Here is a 17188-nt window from a genome sequence, read left to right on the forward strand (position 1 = left end):
TCCGTCTCAAAAAAAAAAAAAAAGAAAGAAAGAAAGAAATGATCCTCCAATCTTTATTATCAGCCCAGATCTCTCTCTTTACTTCCTAATTCAAACTCATCACCCAATACTCTATGTCTCCACACAGATGTAATTGTATAGATAATCAAATTCTAACATATTAAAAAATCCATCTCATCACCTTTCTACATCTCCATGGTCCCTATTCCAATTAATGGCATCTTCAACTAACTTCTTCCAAGCTAGAAACTCCTGCAACATCTTTCACTTCACCAAATCATTCCTTTTATCACTTGGAAAATTTGGTTGATCACATCTCATGTATCAAGTCTACCATCTCCTTCCTATTCCTACATGGATGAACCCTTATAATCCTTGTCTAAAGCTATACAAAAGCATCAGAAATGGTTTCCTGCTCCTAGTTTCTCCCCTTGACAAACGAACTTTGTGTTACACCAGCATAGGGTTTAGTTAAGAGGTTTTACAAGGTGTGTTATGAAAGCTTCTGTCCTTCCTCCCAAACTCCCGATTTCCTGTTCCACACAGGCAACCTCTTTCAAGACTTTTGAAAATATTTGGGGAAAAAATTGTATCTGTACTGAACATGTACAGTTTTTTTCTTGTCATTATTCCCTAAACAATAAAGTATATCAATTATTTACATAGCATTTGTTGTATTAGGTATTATAGAAACCTAGAGACGATTTAAAGTATATTGGAGATTGATGCCTAGGTTATATGCAAATACCACACCATTTTACATTAGGGACTTGAGCATCCTCAGGCTTTGGTACCATTGGGAGGTCCTGGAACAAAGCCTCCATGGAGGATACCAAGGGATGACTTTTGATTCCTGGCTTTCTTCATTGTTGGCTTAGGATTCAGCTTTCTTAGGTCAGCCACATCAGAGTTAACCCATTTCATGGCTACTTTCTAATTCTGAAACTGCTATTGCTGTTCTCTCCTCTCCTAACTTATCCTTTTGGGCACATGCTTTGGAAAATCCCTTTACTGTCATTTTAGCGGGATTTGAGGAGGGAATGTTGCTAACAACTAATGTGTTCAACTTACAAATTCCAGAAGTCTGCCAAACTTTGGAAGCAGGTATCATCTAACTCTATTTCTCTTTCTTTTTCAAACTTTTATTTTAGGTTCAGGGAGACACGTGCAGGTTTGTTATATAGGTAAAACTCATGTCATGGGTGTTTGTTGTACAGAGTAAACAGACAACCTACAGAATGGGAGAAAATATTTGCAAACTATGCATCTAACAAAGGTCTAATATCCCAGTATCCATAAGGAATTTAAACAAATTTATAAGAAAAAAACACAAACAACCCCATTAAAAAGTGCACAAAGGACATGAACAGACATTTTTTAAAAGAAAACATATATGTGGCCAACAAGCATATGAAAAAAAGCTCAATATCACTGATTAGAGAAATGCAAATAAAAACCACAATGAGATACCATCTCACACCAGTCAGAATGACTATTATTAAAAAGTTAAAAAAAAAAGAGAGAGATTTATTTTTATCTCTTTTCTCAACACCATCCCAACTGGGTTCCAATTTTCTAGATTTTTCTGTGTCTTCACTAATTAAACTTCATTTTAGAAAAGGATTTAACAAATTCATTCCCCCTGAGGTCTAATGAATGACAGAGTTTGATGTGTTATATCTCTCAAGAGTATTTTCATTTTAACAAGGACTAAGTTTCTTATTTGGCTTAAGCCAAAGGGATAAAGGCATTAAGTTCTAACTGAGAAATTTCAGGTACCCACACCTAACTGTTTTGGAGGCTAGGGGAACGTTTTCTTGTGTTTTCTCAAATCACAGGCTTTGGGGGCAGGTCCGACTGTGCCCATGTATTAAGCTAATTGATGATGTCAGAGTCACAGCAGGCATTCTAGGATGACAATCAGAAATAGGAATATCTGCTCAGTTACAATTCTAGTCCAACTTGGGTGTCTTGAAACCTAGACAGCAGGTAGATGAATCACCATCCTAAATATTGATATTAATCTAGAGCAAAACATATATTTTATTGTGTTTATAATAAGTACACAAAGATAGACATCATCGAATACACACAACTCTAAGTAAGACCTCCTCATACAATTAGTGGTTGTAAGGCATTTTGGAACTACAAAATGCCATATAAATGCATGATAATTAGATCATGAAACTAATTATGGTTAATAATATGACTAACCATCTTAAACTGTGTATGAATATAATAATAATAAGCAAACATTACGTGCTCTCAGTTGAAGCAGACACAGCCAGAATTTGGTAAGGGGCACAAAACAACAGAGGATGCCTCCAAGCATTCTGGGGGTAGTACGTAGAAAATTAAGGTCGTATTTATCTGCCAAGGAGCACCACACGGATATAAACCACAAAAACAGGAGAGAAAAGAAGCCCAGTTAAGATCTCCTCCTCAATTCCTGATTTCTGCCCCTATTATTTTGCTAGATACCACTACTACAACTCAGAACAAGTATAAGTGTCTGTGCATCTCTTACTAGGGACTTGGCACGTTAAAAGTGTTTTACATATATTAATTCCCACAACAACCTCAAGAGGTAGGTACTGTTCTTCCCTTTTGACATATAAGCAAATTAAAACACAAAGAAGTTAAATAACTTTCCACCGTGGGTGGCAGAGCTGGGACTTAGGCTACCCAGCCCCAGAGCCTGGCCAGTTACCACCACTCCATATGACAGCCACCTTTTCTCTGTTCCACGAATCAATTACAGATACATATATGTGTGTGTATACATGTATATATACATATGTGTATATATACATGTGTGTATATATGTACATATACACACATATACGTGTATATATACGTTTGTGTATGTATAAACGTATGTGTGTGTATACATGTATATGTGTGTGTGTGTGTGTGTGTGTGTGTGTGTGTGTGTGTGTGTGTGTGTTTGTATGTATGTTTTTTTTTTTTTTTTTTGAGACCGAGTTTCGCTCTTGTTGTCCAGGCTGGAGCGCAATGGCGCAACCTCAGCTCACTGCAACTTCCGCCTCCCGGGTTCAAGGATTCTCCTGCCTCAGCCTCCCAAGTAGCTGGGATTACAAGCATGTAATCCCATTACACCACCACGTCCGGTTAATTTTTTTTTTTTTTTTGTATTTTTAATAGAGACGGAGTTTCACTATGTTGGCCAGGCTGGTCTCGAACTCCTGGCCTCAAGTGATCCTCCCACCTTTGCCTCCCAGAGTGCTGAGATTACAGGCGTGAGCCACCGCGCCTGGGTCAGATATGTATTTTCACCACTGGTTGTGCAAAACTCACTCCCCACCTCATCTTAAGAACTTAATGATCCTTTTGGTAAAACGCCAATACCAGCATAAAACAAATTTCTCCAGGATACAAATATTTTCATAATTTGTATTAACTCAACCTAAACTTTACCAGCCTGAATTGCTTCTTCAAGGCTTGACTAATACACTGTTAGGGAGTATTTTAAGCAGCCTCCACCCAAGTGCTTACCTTGTAGCTCTATTTATCTGCCTTAGGCATTTACTGGACTCCTTTCAGATTCTTTCCCTCGCTAATGTTTTCCGGTATCATCTGATAACTGAATAGAAAATGCTGTTCTGAATCACTACACCTCACTATCAACCAAGTCACAAATAAATTATGTTATATATTATATATAAATATTATAATGGGCTATTTAAACTAAGCCAGCCGTCTTACCATGTGCTCATGTGGGATTTCCTGTTTTAATGTTGAATAATAATATATTTTACAGTTAGCAAAGCCATTTCACCTGCAGTCGTTGATTTGTTCAAAATCTGAGCATTTAAATCCATTGCCAATGTTTGCTTAAAGAACACTGTTTTCTTACGAGTCTTCCAAATCGGTCCTTACAGGAAGAACCTCTGAATACTATACGCATATATGGACGGCTGCGTGTCCCTACAAAGTCAGCCTGTTACTTCCCCTGGAGAAACAAAACTCTTGAGAATCGCTGAGCTGTAAAAATGTCAGAAAGCCGGTGTCCCAGGCGCCCTGAGAAAGCCGGGAGAGGGCGATGGCTGCCCCCAAGCCGCCTCCTGCCCCCCGGCAAGGCCGAGGCCTCAGCGCGCCCCCCGCCCCCGCGGCGTCTAGCGGCCCCGCCTCAGGGAAGGCCAGGCCCGGCCTCCCTGGGCTGCGGCGGCGCCCCCTGCAGGCAGCGGCGGGCAGAGCGGGCGGAAGGAACCCGAGCCGGGCTGCCACCGTGTCCCAACCGGAGCCGCCGCCGGAGCTTCCCGGGGCCCCGAGTCCGCGCCGAACGCCCTCCTCGCCGCCCGCCGCGTCCCGGCGCCCTCCGGAGCCGCCGCGCCGCCCGCGCACACCTGAAGCGGCCGGGCCAGGCCCTGCCTCGGTCCTCAGCTCGTCCTCTCCGCCCCGCACCGGCCTTCACTCTGGAGCGGCCCCGGCAGCCGCAGCAGGGGCGGCGGCGGCGGATCGAGGAGCTCTCCAGGTCGTCCCGGGAGAGGCTGCTGCAGTCCCGGGACAGGATGTTCTCCAAGTTCACCTCCATCCTGCAGCACGCCGTGGAGGCGGTAAGGCCGCCGGCTGCGGGCGCACGGCAGGCCGGGGATGGCGGCGGCCTACGCTCCCCGGCGGCCTCGGGGACAAGCCGGGCGGCCTCGGCCCGGCCTTCGGCGGCCCTGGCCCCGGGTGGGGTGAGGCCCCAGGCGGGCGCCCTGGGTGGCCGCCGGGTCATGGGAGCGCCCGGGGCCTCGGGCCTGGCTCTGCGCGGGTCCCCTCGGTCCCTGGCTGCCTCAGGCCGGCGGTCCCTGACCTCCTCCAGGAGCTGGGGCGGGGGTGCCGGGGAGGACCCGGCCGCCCGACCCCGCTCGGTGGTCGCCTCATTCCTCTGATGGGGACGGGGGTTCGGGGAGCACCTGGCGGGGTCGCAGGGAGCTCCCCCGGGCTCCCTTAACGTTAACCTTCTCCGGAAAAAAAGTGGTCAGCGTTGAGCAAGACAAAAGAAACGAGCAAGCACCGCTTGGGCTTGGGTTCTGTTTTGTTTTGGTTTTGGGGGGTAGAGGTGGGAGAGGCATGGTCTTGCTGTGGGGCGACCCTGGCGAGGAAGCAGCCGACCAGCCACCGGGTTGCTGGCTTTTGCTTTCTTGGGCCTGGAGGCCGAACTCAGCTGAACCTTATGTATTGATCTGAAATAGAAGTTTGGAGGGTCCAATCGAGTTTGCTTTCGACAGCTTCCAAGCTCACCGAGCACAGAGACCATCTGTTTCCTTTCTTGTCTAGTTCTCTTCCTGGACACTCTTCGTTTATCCTGCAATTGTACTCTCCTTTGAGGGTTTTAGACACCAGCATAGAGACGGTATTCAAGTATCCTAATAGACTAATAAGTGAAAAGAAACTAAAAAGAAAATGTCTTGTCACTGTTCTAGTAAGAATGCTAGTTGCTTCACTTGTTTACTTTATTCTGGGAGAACTGCCCAAATTGAAAAATGCATTCTGTGCAGAAATAATTACTTTGCTAATTTTTAACATGACATTCTCTTCCTATGTTCATATTATGTGATAGGGCACTTTAAAATGTACACTTTAAAAAATGTCAGATACAACAATGATTTTTTACGGACAGGCAAAAATAAAATGGAGTTTTTGCCTTCAGTAATAAAAACAAACTTTAGTACAATTGTTATTTAAGTGATACATGGGAAACGTTAAAAAATTTAGCTCTAGGACAAGCTCTTGGGTAAATGTATCAAACGGGAAAAACAGGGTTTCATGAATGTAGAGCAGTATTACACGGAGGGAAATGACAGTTGTAGACCTCAAGACAACTTTTAGTTTTTTCTTGCTTATACACACTCTAAAGTACTTTTGTTAAAAGAATTTAACTGCAGTTTATTAAAACATTTATATTTTGTTTTCTTTAAAAATACCAAGAATCATTTAATTTTATTTATTTATTTATTTGTTTATTTTTTGAGAGCGAATCTCATTCTGTTACCCAGGTTGGAGTTCAGGGATGTGATCTCAGGTCACTGCAACCTCCGCCTCCCGGATTCAAGTGATTCTCCTGCCTCAGCCTCCCTAGTAGCTGGGATTACAGGCACCCGCCACCACACCTGGCTAATTTTTTTTTTTTTTTTTTTTTTTTAGTGGAGATGGGGTTTCACCATGTTAGCCAGGCTGCTCTCGAACTCCTGACCTCAAGTGATCGCCCGTCTTGGCCTCCCAAAGTGCTGGGATTACAGGTGTGAGCCACCACACCAGGCCCGAATCAATTTATTTTAACCTTGAATATATGAGACACTTGGGAATACTTAATGAGATACTTCGTAATCAAAATTTACTATATTACAATCAGCTCTCTTATCCGTAGGCTCTGCACCTGTGATTCAACCAAACTCAAGTAAAAAAATATTCGAGGGGGAAAAAAATTCTGCAGAGTTCCAAAAAGCAAAACTTGAATTTGCCATATTCAAGTACTGTCTTGAATCCATGTGAATGAAGTGATGTGTAGGCATTGTATTAGGTATTAGAAACGATCTAGAGATGATTTAAAGTATACAGGTATGCATAGGTTATATGAAAATATTATGCCATTTTATAACAGGGACTTGAGCATCCTCAGATCTTAGGGTTGGGAAGAGAGGTCCTGGAACTAGTCCCCCACAGATACCGACTATATTTATATCCTTTACCCATCAGGCTAGTATTTACAGAAATAAGTACTTAGAAAAAGAAAGACGGCTTTCCTGCTCTGCTAGTAAAGGCTCATTTTTATCCGGAGGCCTGTGTTTTCTTGTCCTCGTTATCTTTTTATAATTGTATATATTAGCATCTGCCAAATTATCTGGCTCCTGCTCTGTAATATCCTTAGCCTACTTTGCTGAGGTTAGTGAGAAAAAGTTAGAGTGGCTTGTATTCACCTAGTCCCGAAATTACCACATTGCATTTAGAAATGTAATGTTTTCATTTGCTTAGACCTAATGTTTTCATTTGTGGCACCACCCATCTTATCTTGATAGGAGGTTAAATCTCATGAAAAATGTTTGATGTTCTCTACTAACCTTTTTTTTCCCCCTTTTAATATTCTCTCTTGGGAATGAACTCATATGCGGTGATGAATAAGCCATCCTTGTGGTATTTGGATAATTTTTTTTGTAGCCCAAGATTAGTTTCTAGTTATTCAGTTCTGTTTATTAATTTGCTTGATATTTTCCTCTATGAACCAATCTTACCATTCCTCAGTTCATTTCGTTAGCTCTTCTGTGTGTTCCTGTTCATTTGTATGCCCAATTAGCATTTCCTGATGCAGTATTCCAATTAACATAGTTATCAGGATTATACAGAGACAGAAAATACCTGGATACTGACATGAGCTTTTTTCATTATTTTGTTGGATCAGTCTGTGGAGTAATGCTTTTCCAACCATTTTGGTATGATTACTTTCCAGGTTTCCTTATTCAATTTGTGAGCCTTCAAATGGGTTTTTAATTTTTAATTAACTATTTACTTATTTTTCGAGACAGGGTCTCTGTCACCCAGGTTGGAGTGCAGTGACGTGATCATGGCTCACTGCAGCCTCAACCTCCTGAGTAGCTCAAACGATTCTCGTGCCTCAGCCTCCTGAGTAGCTGAGACTATAGGCCAGCGCCACCACACTCGATTTTTTAAAAAAAATTTTGTAGACACTGGGTCTCACAATGTAGACACTGTGCCCAGGTTGGTCTCACATTTTTGGGCTTGAGCGAGCCTCCGCCCTCCATCTCCTAAAGTGCCAGGATTATAGGGATGGAGCCATCATACCTGGCCCAAATAGTTTTTTTAGCGTTGACCGGATGTATTCATTTAAGTGAGGCTTAAACATAGAGTTTTTCTTATTGTTTAATTAACGCTTTCTCCTCACTCTCTAGTAACTACTTACAAGGTAAAAAATACGACTAAGATATTTTCCAAAATTAATATTTGCAAATGTGTTATTAAGCTGATAGACTGCATTTTGAGTATGGAAGAGAAAGAAGTTCACACCTTCTTGATTAAAAACAAGAACTGTAATGTAACTCCTGCCTCGCTTTTTAGAAATGACAGTCTTCTCTCAGTATAGAAATGATTGGCCAGTAAGTGTCTTATGAAATGAATCTGTTCTGTTAGCCAATTGCCACATGTCACAGGTCTGAATTCAGGCCTTTCTTGTAGTTAGTTCCAGGGTTAGATTGGATTGTTTTAACACAACTTCTTCAAAGGATAGATAAAACACTTTCCACTTAGTACAATTTGGTATTTGTTGAGAGCCTAGTCCTCACTAGGGAATGTGCCAAGGGCATGTTCCTCTTAAATTCCAAACAGTTCCACCCTTGCGGGCAGATTTATTCCAGCGAGGATAAAGGACAGTGTCAGGGAAGAGTTTTATCATTTTAGCTAATTCCTTTAATGGAAGTCATCTTTCAGAATGTAAGTGCAATGTTTTCTTTTCAAATTATAGTTAAGAGTTCATGATGATTGTTGAGACTAGCAATTCCTTAAAAATCTCTTGTGCCCTGGAAATTCAAACCACAAATCAAATATATCTCATGTTTTCTTAGGCATATTCTTTTCCAACAAGTGATCTCTAGCTTCAGTCCTTCACTCATGCAGCACATGTCTTCTGAGTCACCAGGAAAGTGTGGCTCCAAGTGAGGGAAACAAGGTGGACTTGGTGTGCTTGTGTCCTTGATCACAATGCTTACAGTCTCATTTGGGAAACAAAACAAACATACAAGTTAGATTACAGAATAAGGAATGCCTAAGAATGTGTTCTAGCCCATAGAGCCAGACAGAATCAGGTTCCATTCCTGCCTCTGTCCATTCCTTCTACACTTGGACAAGTTACTTGATATGTATACATTTCCATTTCTTCATTATAAAGGGAAATAATGAAACCTATCATAGAATTGTTGTGAAGATTAAAATAAGAGAATGTACATGAAGTGCTTAGTGCAGTGCCTGGCACATAGAAAGTGCTCAGTAAAAGTCAACCATTATTGTCATTTGGATGATTGGTTTAGCCAGTGAACTCTATAGGAGAAGGGAGCAAGCATTTAGGATTGGAGTTGTTATAGAAGGCTCTCTGGAAGGAAGTGAGCAAGACTTTGGAGAGGCAGAGAAGATGGGGAAGGTCATTAGGAAAGCCGGGGGCAGAAAGAAGCATTTTAAAAATCTGGGAGTGGGGTCAGACGCGTTGGCTCACACCTGTAATGCCAGCACTTTGGGAGGCCGAGGCGGGCGGATCACCTGAGGTCAGCAGTTCGAGACCAGCCTGACCAATATGATGAAACCCCATCTTTACTAAAAATATAAAAATTAGCTGGATGCGGTAGCATGCGCCTGTAATCCCAGCTACTTGGGAGGCTGAGACAGGAGAATCGCTTGAATCTGGGAGGCAGAGGTTGCAATGAGCTGAGATCATGCCATTGCACTCCAGCCAAGGCAACAAGAGCAAATAAAATAAAATCTGGGAGTGGAATGTTGATGGTATATGAGACACAGTAAAAGCAGAGGTGGCTTTTAGAACACCAGTTTTCATCTGAATTATCCATCTAGATACTTTTGTTTGATGGATATATTGGACACAGTCCAGACTCCCAGTTGAAGGCAGTGTTTCCTTGGGTAAGTCAGTTAACTGATTTTGAGTCTTCAGAGTTTGAGCAAAACAGGTTTATCACGAGAGTTTAAGATCATACAGTATGTGCAAAATTTGCAGTATTACACCTGGCACATAACTACTCATTAAAAGGCAGTGACTTCTGTGTTATTTATGTATTTATATATATTATCCAATACTTAACTCTGTGTCATGCCTGAGTTGGAAACCAGAGATTGAGTGATGAAAAAGATGAACAGTTCCAGCCCTCATAGAGCTGACAATCTAGTGGAAGAGATGGATAATTAAACAATGACAAAAGTGGGATATGGAATAAAAGAGAGCAAGCCAGCTGGTAAAGAGTATCAAGGCATAGGCCGGGCGCGGTGGCTCACGCCTGTAATCCCAGCACTTTGGGAGGCCGAGGCGGGCAGATCACGAGGTCAGGAGATCGAGACCATCCTGGCTAACATGGTGAAACCCCGTCTCTACTAAAAATACAAAAAATTAGCCGGGCATGGTGGCAGGCGCCTGTAGTCCCAGCTACTCAGGAGGCTGAGGCAGGAGAATGGCATGAACCTGGGAGGCAGAGCTTGCAGTCAGCCGAGATCATGCCACTGCACTCCAGCCTGGGCGACAGAGCAAGACTGTCTTTAAAAAAAAAAAAAAAAAAAAGAGTATCAAGGCATATATAGGGACTTCATCCTAGGCAGGAAGAGCCTGGTCAAGCTTTGCAGAGAAAGCAAAGTCTAGTTAAGGGTTGCATGTCAGTTTGGGGTTGAGATAGTCATTGCATGAATTTTTAAAAATTTAATTCTCTTTGTTGTAAAAAGTTAACTTGGAATTTCTTGGTACTGATTCACACATTTTTTTTTTTAACTCAGAGCATCAGTGTTTTTATGCAATGATAAAACAGGTAATTTGCATGTTAGAATTAATAATGAAAGTGGCAAGTTTACTAGAAAGTTTTACATAAATAAGGAAATTTATTCATGTTTGAAAAAGATTGTTACTAATCTACGTTATTAGCAATTTAGAACTGTTTAACTCTCTAGTTAAATAGGTTTCTTATTTAAATCTAACTCCTGGAGGGAGGTATTCACAAAGTAACACCATTCTGTTTTGAATTTGACTGTAACCTACAACAAAGGTCCTGACAGAAATGCAGTAAGACTTCTCTGTCTAGTGACCAGAGAATACAGTTTCAATTCCCTTGAAATACAGTTAAATCCCACTCCTGAAATAATCTGGAAAAGGGACACTGTAACTCCTCATATACCCAGGAGGTTGCCTTGGAAAAATTTAACAAATCGTAGCATTTACACTTAAGAATCTAGGTACAGTTCCTGAAACAACAAATTTCATTTGGGTTTGTCCCACTTGTGAATGCACTTAACTATATAAAGGTAGTCTATAGAAGTCAGGTCCAAAAAAATTAGGAAGAGGTTTTATGTATTTTGAGAACATTCTAAAAACAAGTGGCTGATTAAAACTTTTTTTTATCTAAACATTTCAGGAAGATGATACTGTTTTCCCAAGTTAATACTTTGATTCTTAATTTTCTTCCTAATTTTTTCCCTCAGTCTCCCATAAGTTTTTTTCTCCCCATGTTCTCCTTGAAGTTAAAGTACTCCCAAAGATTTTAACTCCTTTCTTGCAGTCTTTTTTATTTTTATTTTCTTGAAAATAAGGTGAATATTTTATTCTCTTAACACAGTACTATTTACAGTGGAAGATATTGATAATTGTTGAAATATTTTCAGGTCTATTTTATTCCATAAATACATTTCATCTTCTTGATTGAAACACTTAAGATGTTTACGACCAATATTTATAATTTGGACAATAGTTCGGAAATTGTTTCGACAGGGTTGCCAGCTCTGAGGTGGATGCTGAGGACACCAAGAAATCAAAATGGTCCCAGTAGAAGTGCAAGAATAACATGACCTCTTTTAGGTCATCTGTTTAGAGGAAGTCTATGAAAATGGACTCTGGAGAAGTAAAGAAACAAAACAATGGGTACTCCATAGGCAGGGCAGCCCCAAGAGCTACTAGTTGGCTATTTTTCTAGTTATTTATTGATCATATGCTAAACAAGGGATGGATTATTCATGAACTTTCTGGGGAAAGGGGTGGGCCATTCTCAGCCTTGAGGGTTCCTCCCCTTTTTAGACTATATAGGGTATCTTTCAGACATTGCCATGGCATTTGAAGGCTGTCATGGCACTAGTGGGAGTGGCTGTTAGCATGCTAATGCATTTACAATTAGTGTATAATGAGCAGTAAAGACAACTGAGGTCACTTTTGTGACCATCTTGGTTTTGGTGAGTTTTGGTCAGCTTCTTTACCGAATGCTGTTTATCAGCAGGGTCTTTATGACCTGTATCTTGTGATATCGGACCTGTGACCTCCAGTCTCATCCTGTGACTAAGAATGCCTAACCTCCTGGGAATGCAGCCCAGCAGGTCTTAACCTCATTTTACCCAGCTCCTGTTCAAGATGGAGTTGCTGTGGTTCAAAGGCCTCTGACAACACTAGGACTAGGGGAGCTCTCACTCTCTTTCACTCTTTAAGGAAAAGAAATGTAGAAAGTGTATGCAAATCTTTTTTTATCCATTTAACACACATTTGAAATACTCGTAGGTTTGCTATAAGATGGCTGAGGGGATATAATTTTGGTCATAAAACTTCTGAAGTAAGTTTTAGAGCTAAAATGTTGAGCATTTTTGACTTTGTGGAATTTAAATTGTTAGTATCTTGTTCATGTAGTTATTTTGCTAAAAATATGCACTGCCTAATCCAAGCTTAAAAAAGAAAAGATTTACATTTATATGTCACTGAATGTAGGGTACAGTTTTAATCTGATTACGAAGTTGACTTTGGTATATGTTTTAGTAGTGATGATGTGGAACTAATTACATAGCAGCTTTTTACTGTTTTGCATTTCAAAGTCCTAGGTACAAAGATTCCTGGCTATTAGTAATTTCATTTTACTGATATGTCAGTAATATAATATTGGTACATTTTCATGTAATATACCTCTGAAACCTACTTTTTTTTTTTTTTTTTTGAGATGGAATCTCGTTCTGTCATCCAGGCTGGAATGCAGTGGCGCAATCTTGGCTCACTGAAACCTCCACCTCCCAGGTTCAAGCGATTCTCCTGTCTCAGCCTCCCCAGTAGCTGGGACTACAGGAGCACGGCACCACGCCTGGCTAATTTTTGTATTTTTAGTAGAGATGGGGTTTCACCATGTTGCCCGGCTGGTCTTGAACTCCTGACCTCAAGTGATTCACTTACCTCAGCCTCCCAGAGTGCTGGGATTATGGGTGTGAGCCACTGCCCCCGGCCTGAAACCTACTTTTAAGAAAGTGTCAGGGGAGGAAAAAAAAGCTCGATACTGTAGTTTAATAATAATGTTGATAAATATGTTTTTCCTCTTTCTTGATAACTCATTTTTACTTTCTTGGATTTGACTTATTTTGTTTCTCTTTAATATCTGACATATAAAAACAAAGTTCACCCCTTATTTTTATGCTACCTTTGCATCGTAATAGATAAATACAGAGTTATAGGTTATGGGAAACTTTCAATGCCGTTTTCTTAATTGTTGTGGTCTTTTGTTTGTGTAGCTTGCACCTTCTCTTCCTTTACAAGAAGATTTTGTTTATCACTGGAAGGCAATTACCCATTACTACATAGAGACTTCAGGTAAGGAACAATGCTGATATTAACTGAAAATTTGTGAAAGTTAAACAGAAAATTTGTGAAATACTAAAATATTTTTAATAAGTCTTCAAAGTTATTTTACATTTAAGTTTATAGACAATCTTATCTTTGTCTTTAAGATTCAGTCACTCATTTAAAAATATACCTGTTGAGCACGTACTACTATGTGTCAGGCATCGTTGAGGCACTGGGGGATAGAACAGTCAGTCAAACAGACAACACTGCTGTCCTCACAGAGCTTATGTATTGATCGGGAGGAGGCAGACAGTATATAGACAAATATGTACAGTGTGTCAGATGATAAGCGTCAAGGGAAAATGAAGCAGGCTAAAGAGTACGTTGGGGTGGTGGGAGTGGACAGTTGGCTATTTTAGGTTAGAGAAAGCCTCCATTGCCCAGTATGACTTGTGAGCTGAAATCTAAAGGAGAAAGGAACCAAGCCTGTTAGATATCTGGAGGAAGGGTGTCTTGGGAATGAGACCTAATTCACAAACCCTCAGGCCAGAGCATGTGGCATGCTTGGCATATCCCAGGAACTTTAAGGAAGCCAGTGTGGATAGAGCTTGAACATTCATTCTTTCTTGGAGTGTTTGTGTATATAAAGGCTACAATTATGGGGAAAACACATTTTTAAAAAGTAAATTACAGGTAAACTTACAAATCATCTTTTACTAGCACTAGGCTACTCATTTTAGAATATGAAATGAGACATAACATTTCTTGAATTCTTTGTGCTAAGGACTGAGCTTTATTATTTCATTGAATTCATATAACAGTACTCACTAGTGTTTATTAGTTCCATTTTATAGATGTTGGTGACTGATGCTTACATAGTTTGCACCAGTTCTTCCAGCTGAAAGTGACAGAGCCAAGATTTGAATCCAAGTTATCTAACTCCAGGGCCCATGCTTTTAACGACTGTCCCAGACCATGTCAAACTTGATAGATATGTCCTCCTGAAAACAAAGGTGACCCTTCTCTATACATTGTTTTCTCCATAAGGCTTAGTGTTATGGTTTTCTGTCTGTGTTAGTATACATACAGACAAAGCAGCATATCAGTACATAGCATACCAGAATTGTGTTGTTCAAACTATAGAAGTACAAAGTAAATGAAAATAGAGACATAAGTAAAGAATTTGGCACTTCTAACATATTTTGTATTTAAATGTTCTATAAAACTTCACATTTTTAAGAGTAATTTAACCTTAGTATAATAAGGATGGGTTGATAAAACCATGTGATGTTTGAGTCTAACTGTGATATGTTAAAAAAAAACGCTAAATTTTTATTTTATTATAAGAAATCAGTAATATTTAATAAAAATTCTCCTGAGAAACAACTTTGAAAAACAGATTTTGGAAAACAGCTGTCTGTTAATGAGAGATGTCAGTAATTTTAATAGAGGATTTTCCTTTTGGCTTCTCATTTTAATAGAAGAAAATGAATTAGGGACATTAAGTGACAGACTTCCCAATCCTACAAAGTAACATAGTAGCAATCCAAAACAGAATCTGTCCTCTTCATATATCCCAGGTTATTTGCCTTAATGTTCAAGGCCAACCTATTTCTATTTAAAGAGACTTAAAATTCAGATCTTCTGAACTGGCTAAGTGAAAAAAAAATTTTAGTTATAAGTACACATAGAACATTTTGATGTGACGTGTTTTTCCTGGTCATGTCCCCATTTCCCACATAAACAGCTCTTATTTCTGAATTACTATGGATAGATGAATGTTAGCTTATGGAATGTATTTCAGATTTTTTTTTTTTTTTTTTTTTTTTTGAGATGGAGTCCCGCTCTGTCGCCCAGGCTGAAGTGCAGTGGTGCGATCTCTACTCACTGCAACCTCCGCCTCCCAGGTTCAAGAGATTCTCCTGCCTCAGCCTCCTGAGTGGCTGGAATCACAGGCGCCCGCCACCACACACGGCTAATTATTTGTATTTTTAGTAGAGAGGAGGTTTCACTGTGTTGAACAGGCTGGTCTTGGATTCCTGACCTCAGGTGATCCATCTGCCTCGGCCTCCCAAAGTGCCGGAATTACATTACAGGCGTGAGCCACCGTGCCTAGCCATATTTCAGAATATTAATTCAGTTTTGGGGTAAGAATATGACAAAATGAATCATCTAAATTCTAGCAGAGCTGATCATACTGTGTTTATAAACCTCACTCAAGTGTGTAGTTCAGATTTTTCTCAGTTTGAATAGGAAAAGGGAAATACAGAGTATTTTAGGTGCAAATATGCAGTTTAAAAATGTTTAAATATTTGATGAATGTTTTTTATTGTTTAGATGATAAAGCCCCAGTGACCGATACAAATATTCCATCACATCTGGAACAGATGTTAGATATACTGGTTCAAGAAGAAAATGAACGGGAATCTGGGGAGACGGGGCCATGTATGGAATATTTGCTCCATCACAAGATCTTGGAAACATTATACACCTTGGGGAAAGCTGATGTAAGTTCCTAATCCACACCATGCTCTTGGGCATTAGTACATGCATTCATGTCTTATGAATAAAGAAGCTGCCAAATACTTGATTATAAAGTACGTATTGAACATGGCAGGATTCAAGTTAAGATTGTGGAAAAAAGAAAATTATGTAGCCTATACAAATATGTCCATAGAGACAGAAAGATTCCAAACACTCTAGACAACAACTAGTACTTGGCTGCTTAGAATTCCAGTGTAAACATTTATGAAAATAAACTCAAGTACATAAGCTCAGAATAAAAAAAGAGATAGAAGGAAATCAGTTAAAATAGGATTGAAAAATAGGAATTATTTGTCATAGTCCTGGAAGAGAATGTCACTGATTATTTTGACACTAACGAAACTGTTAAGTGGAGCCAATTTATATTTTTTAGGCCTGATTAATTTTGAAAAATCTTTACGAAGCTGAAATTATGATATCAATAATGTTTTGTATTGCAAAACCTTCAAATTACTTATAGAGACAAGTTTTCCAGCCGTGTGGCCGAGTGAGGGAATGGGAGAGCCTTGGGTTCAGATTAGGGGGCCAGGCTTCCAGTCCTGACATCATTATTATCACACTGTGACCATCATAGGTCTCTTTGGTTAATCTTCCTCCTCTTTAAGATCCAGGAAGTGTTTGCTAAGGGGCCTCCCCAGCCCTAAAAGTCTGTATAGTTCTGTGAATTTCTATGATATATGTGAAAAAAAATTAGGCTAAAACAAAAGAAACCTATAGACACATTTTCATGACAAAGAGAGTTTGCCTTTGTTCTGGCAGGGAGTTAACTATTACAGTTTCATGTTACCCCAGCATTTAGAATATAAACAGGTGGACATTGACTGCACCAAGCTCTAATCTCGACAACATATTATCACCATGCTGTTTGTAACTACATGAGCCTGTGGTCTCACATGCTGTATTATGGTCTCGGATATACAATATTATTTCTAGAATACCTGTCATTAATATTTGATTGAAAATTTTATTCTGACAGTTATTAACTGGCCAGTTGCATTGTCTTTTCAAGGTGGAATACATTCATATACATTGTCTCTCCAGTTTTTTAAGCTTTTCAGTAAATGTGTTTGCATTGTCTGTTGTTTTCCTGTTGGCTTCCTTTTTTCCTACACCCAGTGTCCTCCGGGAATGAAACAGCAGGTTTTGGTTTTCTATACGAAACTTCTGGGAAGAATCCGGCAGCCACTACTTCCACACATTAACGTGCACAGGCCAGTGCAGGTATTTTGTTCCCCCTACATAAAATTATTTGGTTTGATTTCTTTGAATGTTGAAGTAATTTTATATTATTTTTCTGAGAGTAAAAATAATGAAATTATTCCAGAATTAACATGCAAATTA

The 17188-nt window shown here is 40.0% G+C and overlaps 1 protein-coding gene across 2 annotated transcripts in view; it reads left to right on the plus strand.

The window, feature by feature from the left end:
• Nucleotides 1-4183: 4183 nt before the first annotated feature.
• The window catches only part of FHIP2A (FHF complex subunit HOOK interacting protein 2A), a 41925-nt gene continuing 28920 nt past the window's right edge, over nt 4184-17188 (plus strand). Inside the window, exons 1-4 of one of the 2 annotated variants that reach the window (XM_024253239.3) lie at nt 4184-4577; nt 13252-13330; nt 15641-15810; nt 16964-17068. In XM_024253239.3, coding sequence (XP_024109007.1) covers nt 4533-4577; nt 13252-13330; nt 15641-15810; nt 16964-17068 — 399 coding nt within the window. In that variant the 5' untranslated portion in view covers nt 4184-4532. Of the gene's footprint in view, nt 4578-13251; nt 13331-13423; nt 14317-15640; nt 15811-16963; nt 17069-17188 lie in introns of those variants that run through there. The other variant, XM_063727771.1, reaches the window with a different exon arrangement.

This window comes from Pongo abelii, chromosome 8 (assembly GCF_028885655.2).
Source record: "Pongo abelii isolate AG06213 chromosome 8, NHGRI_mPonAbe1-v2.0_pri, whole genome shotgun sequence".
NCBI lineage: Eukaryota > Metazoa > Chordata > Mammalia > Primates > Hominidae > Pongo > Pongo abelii.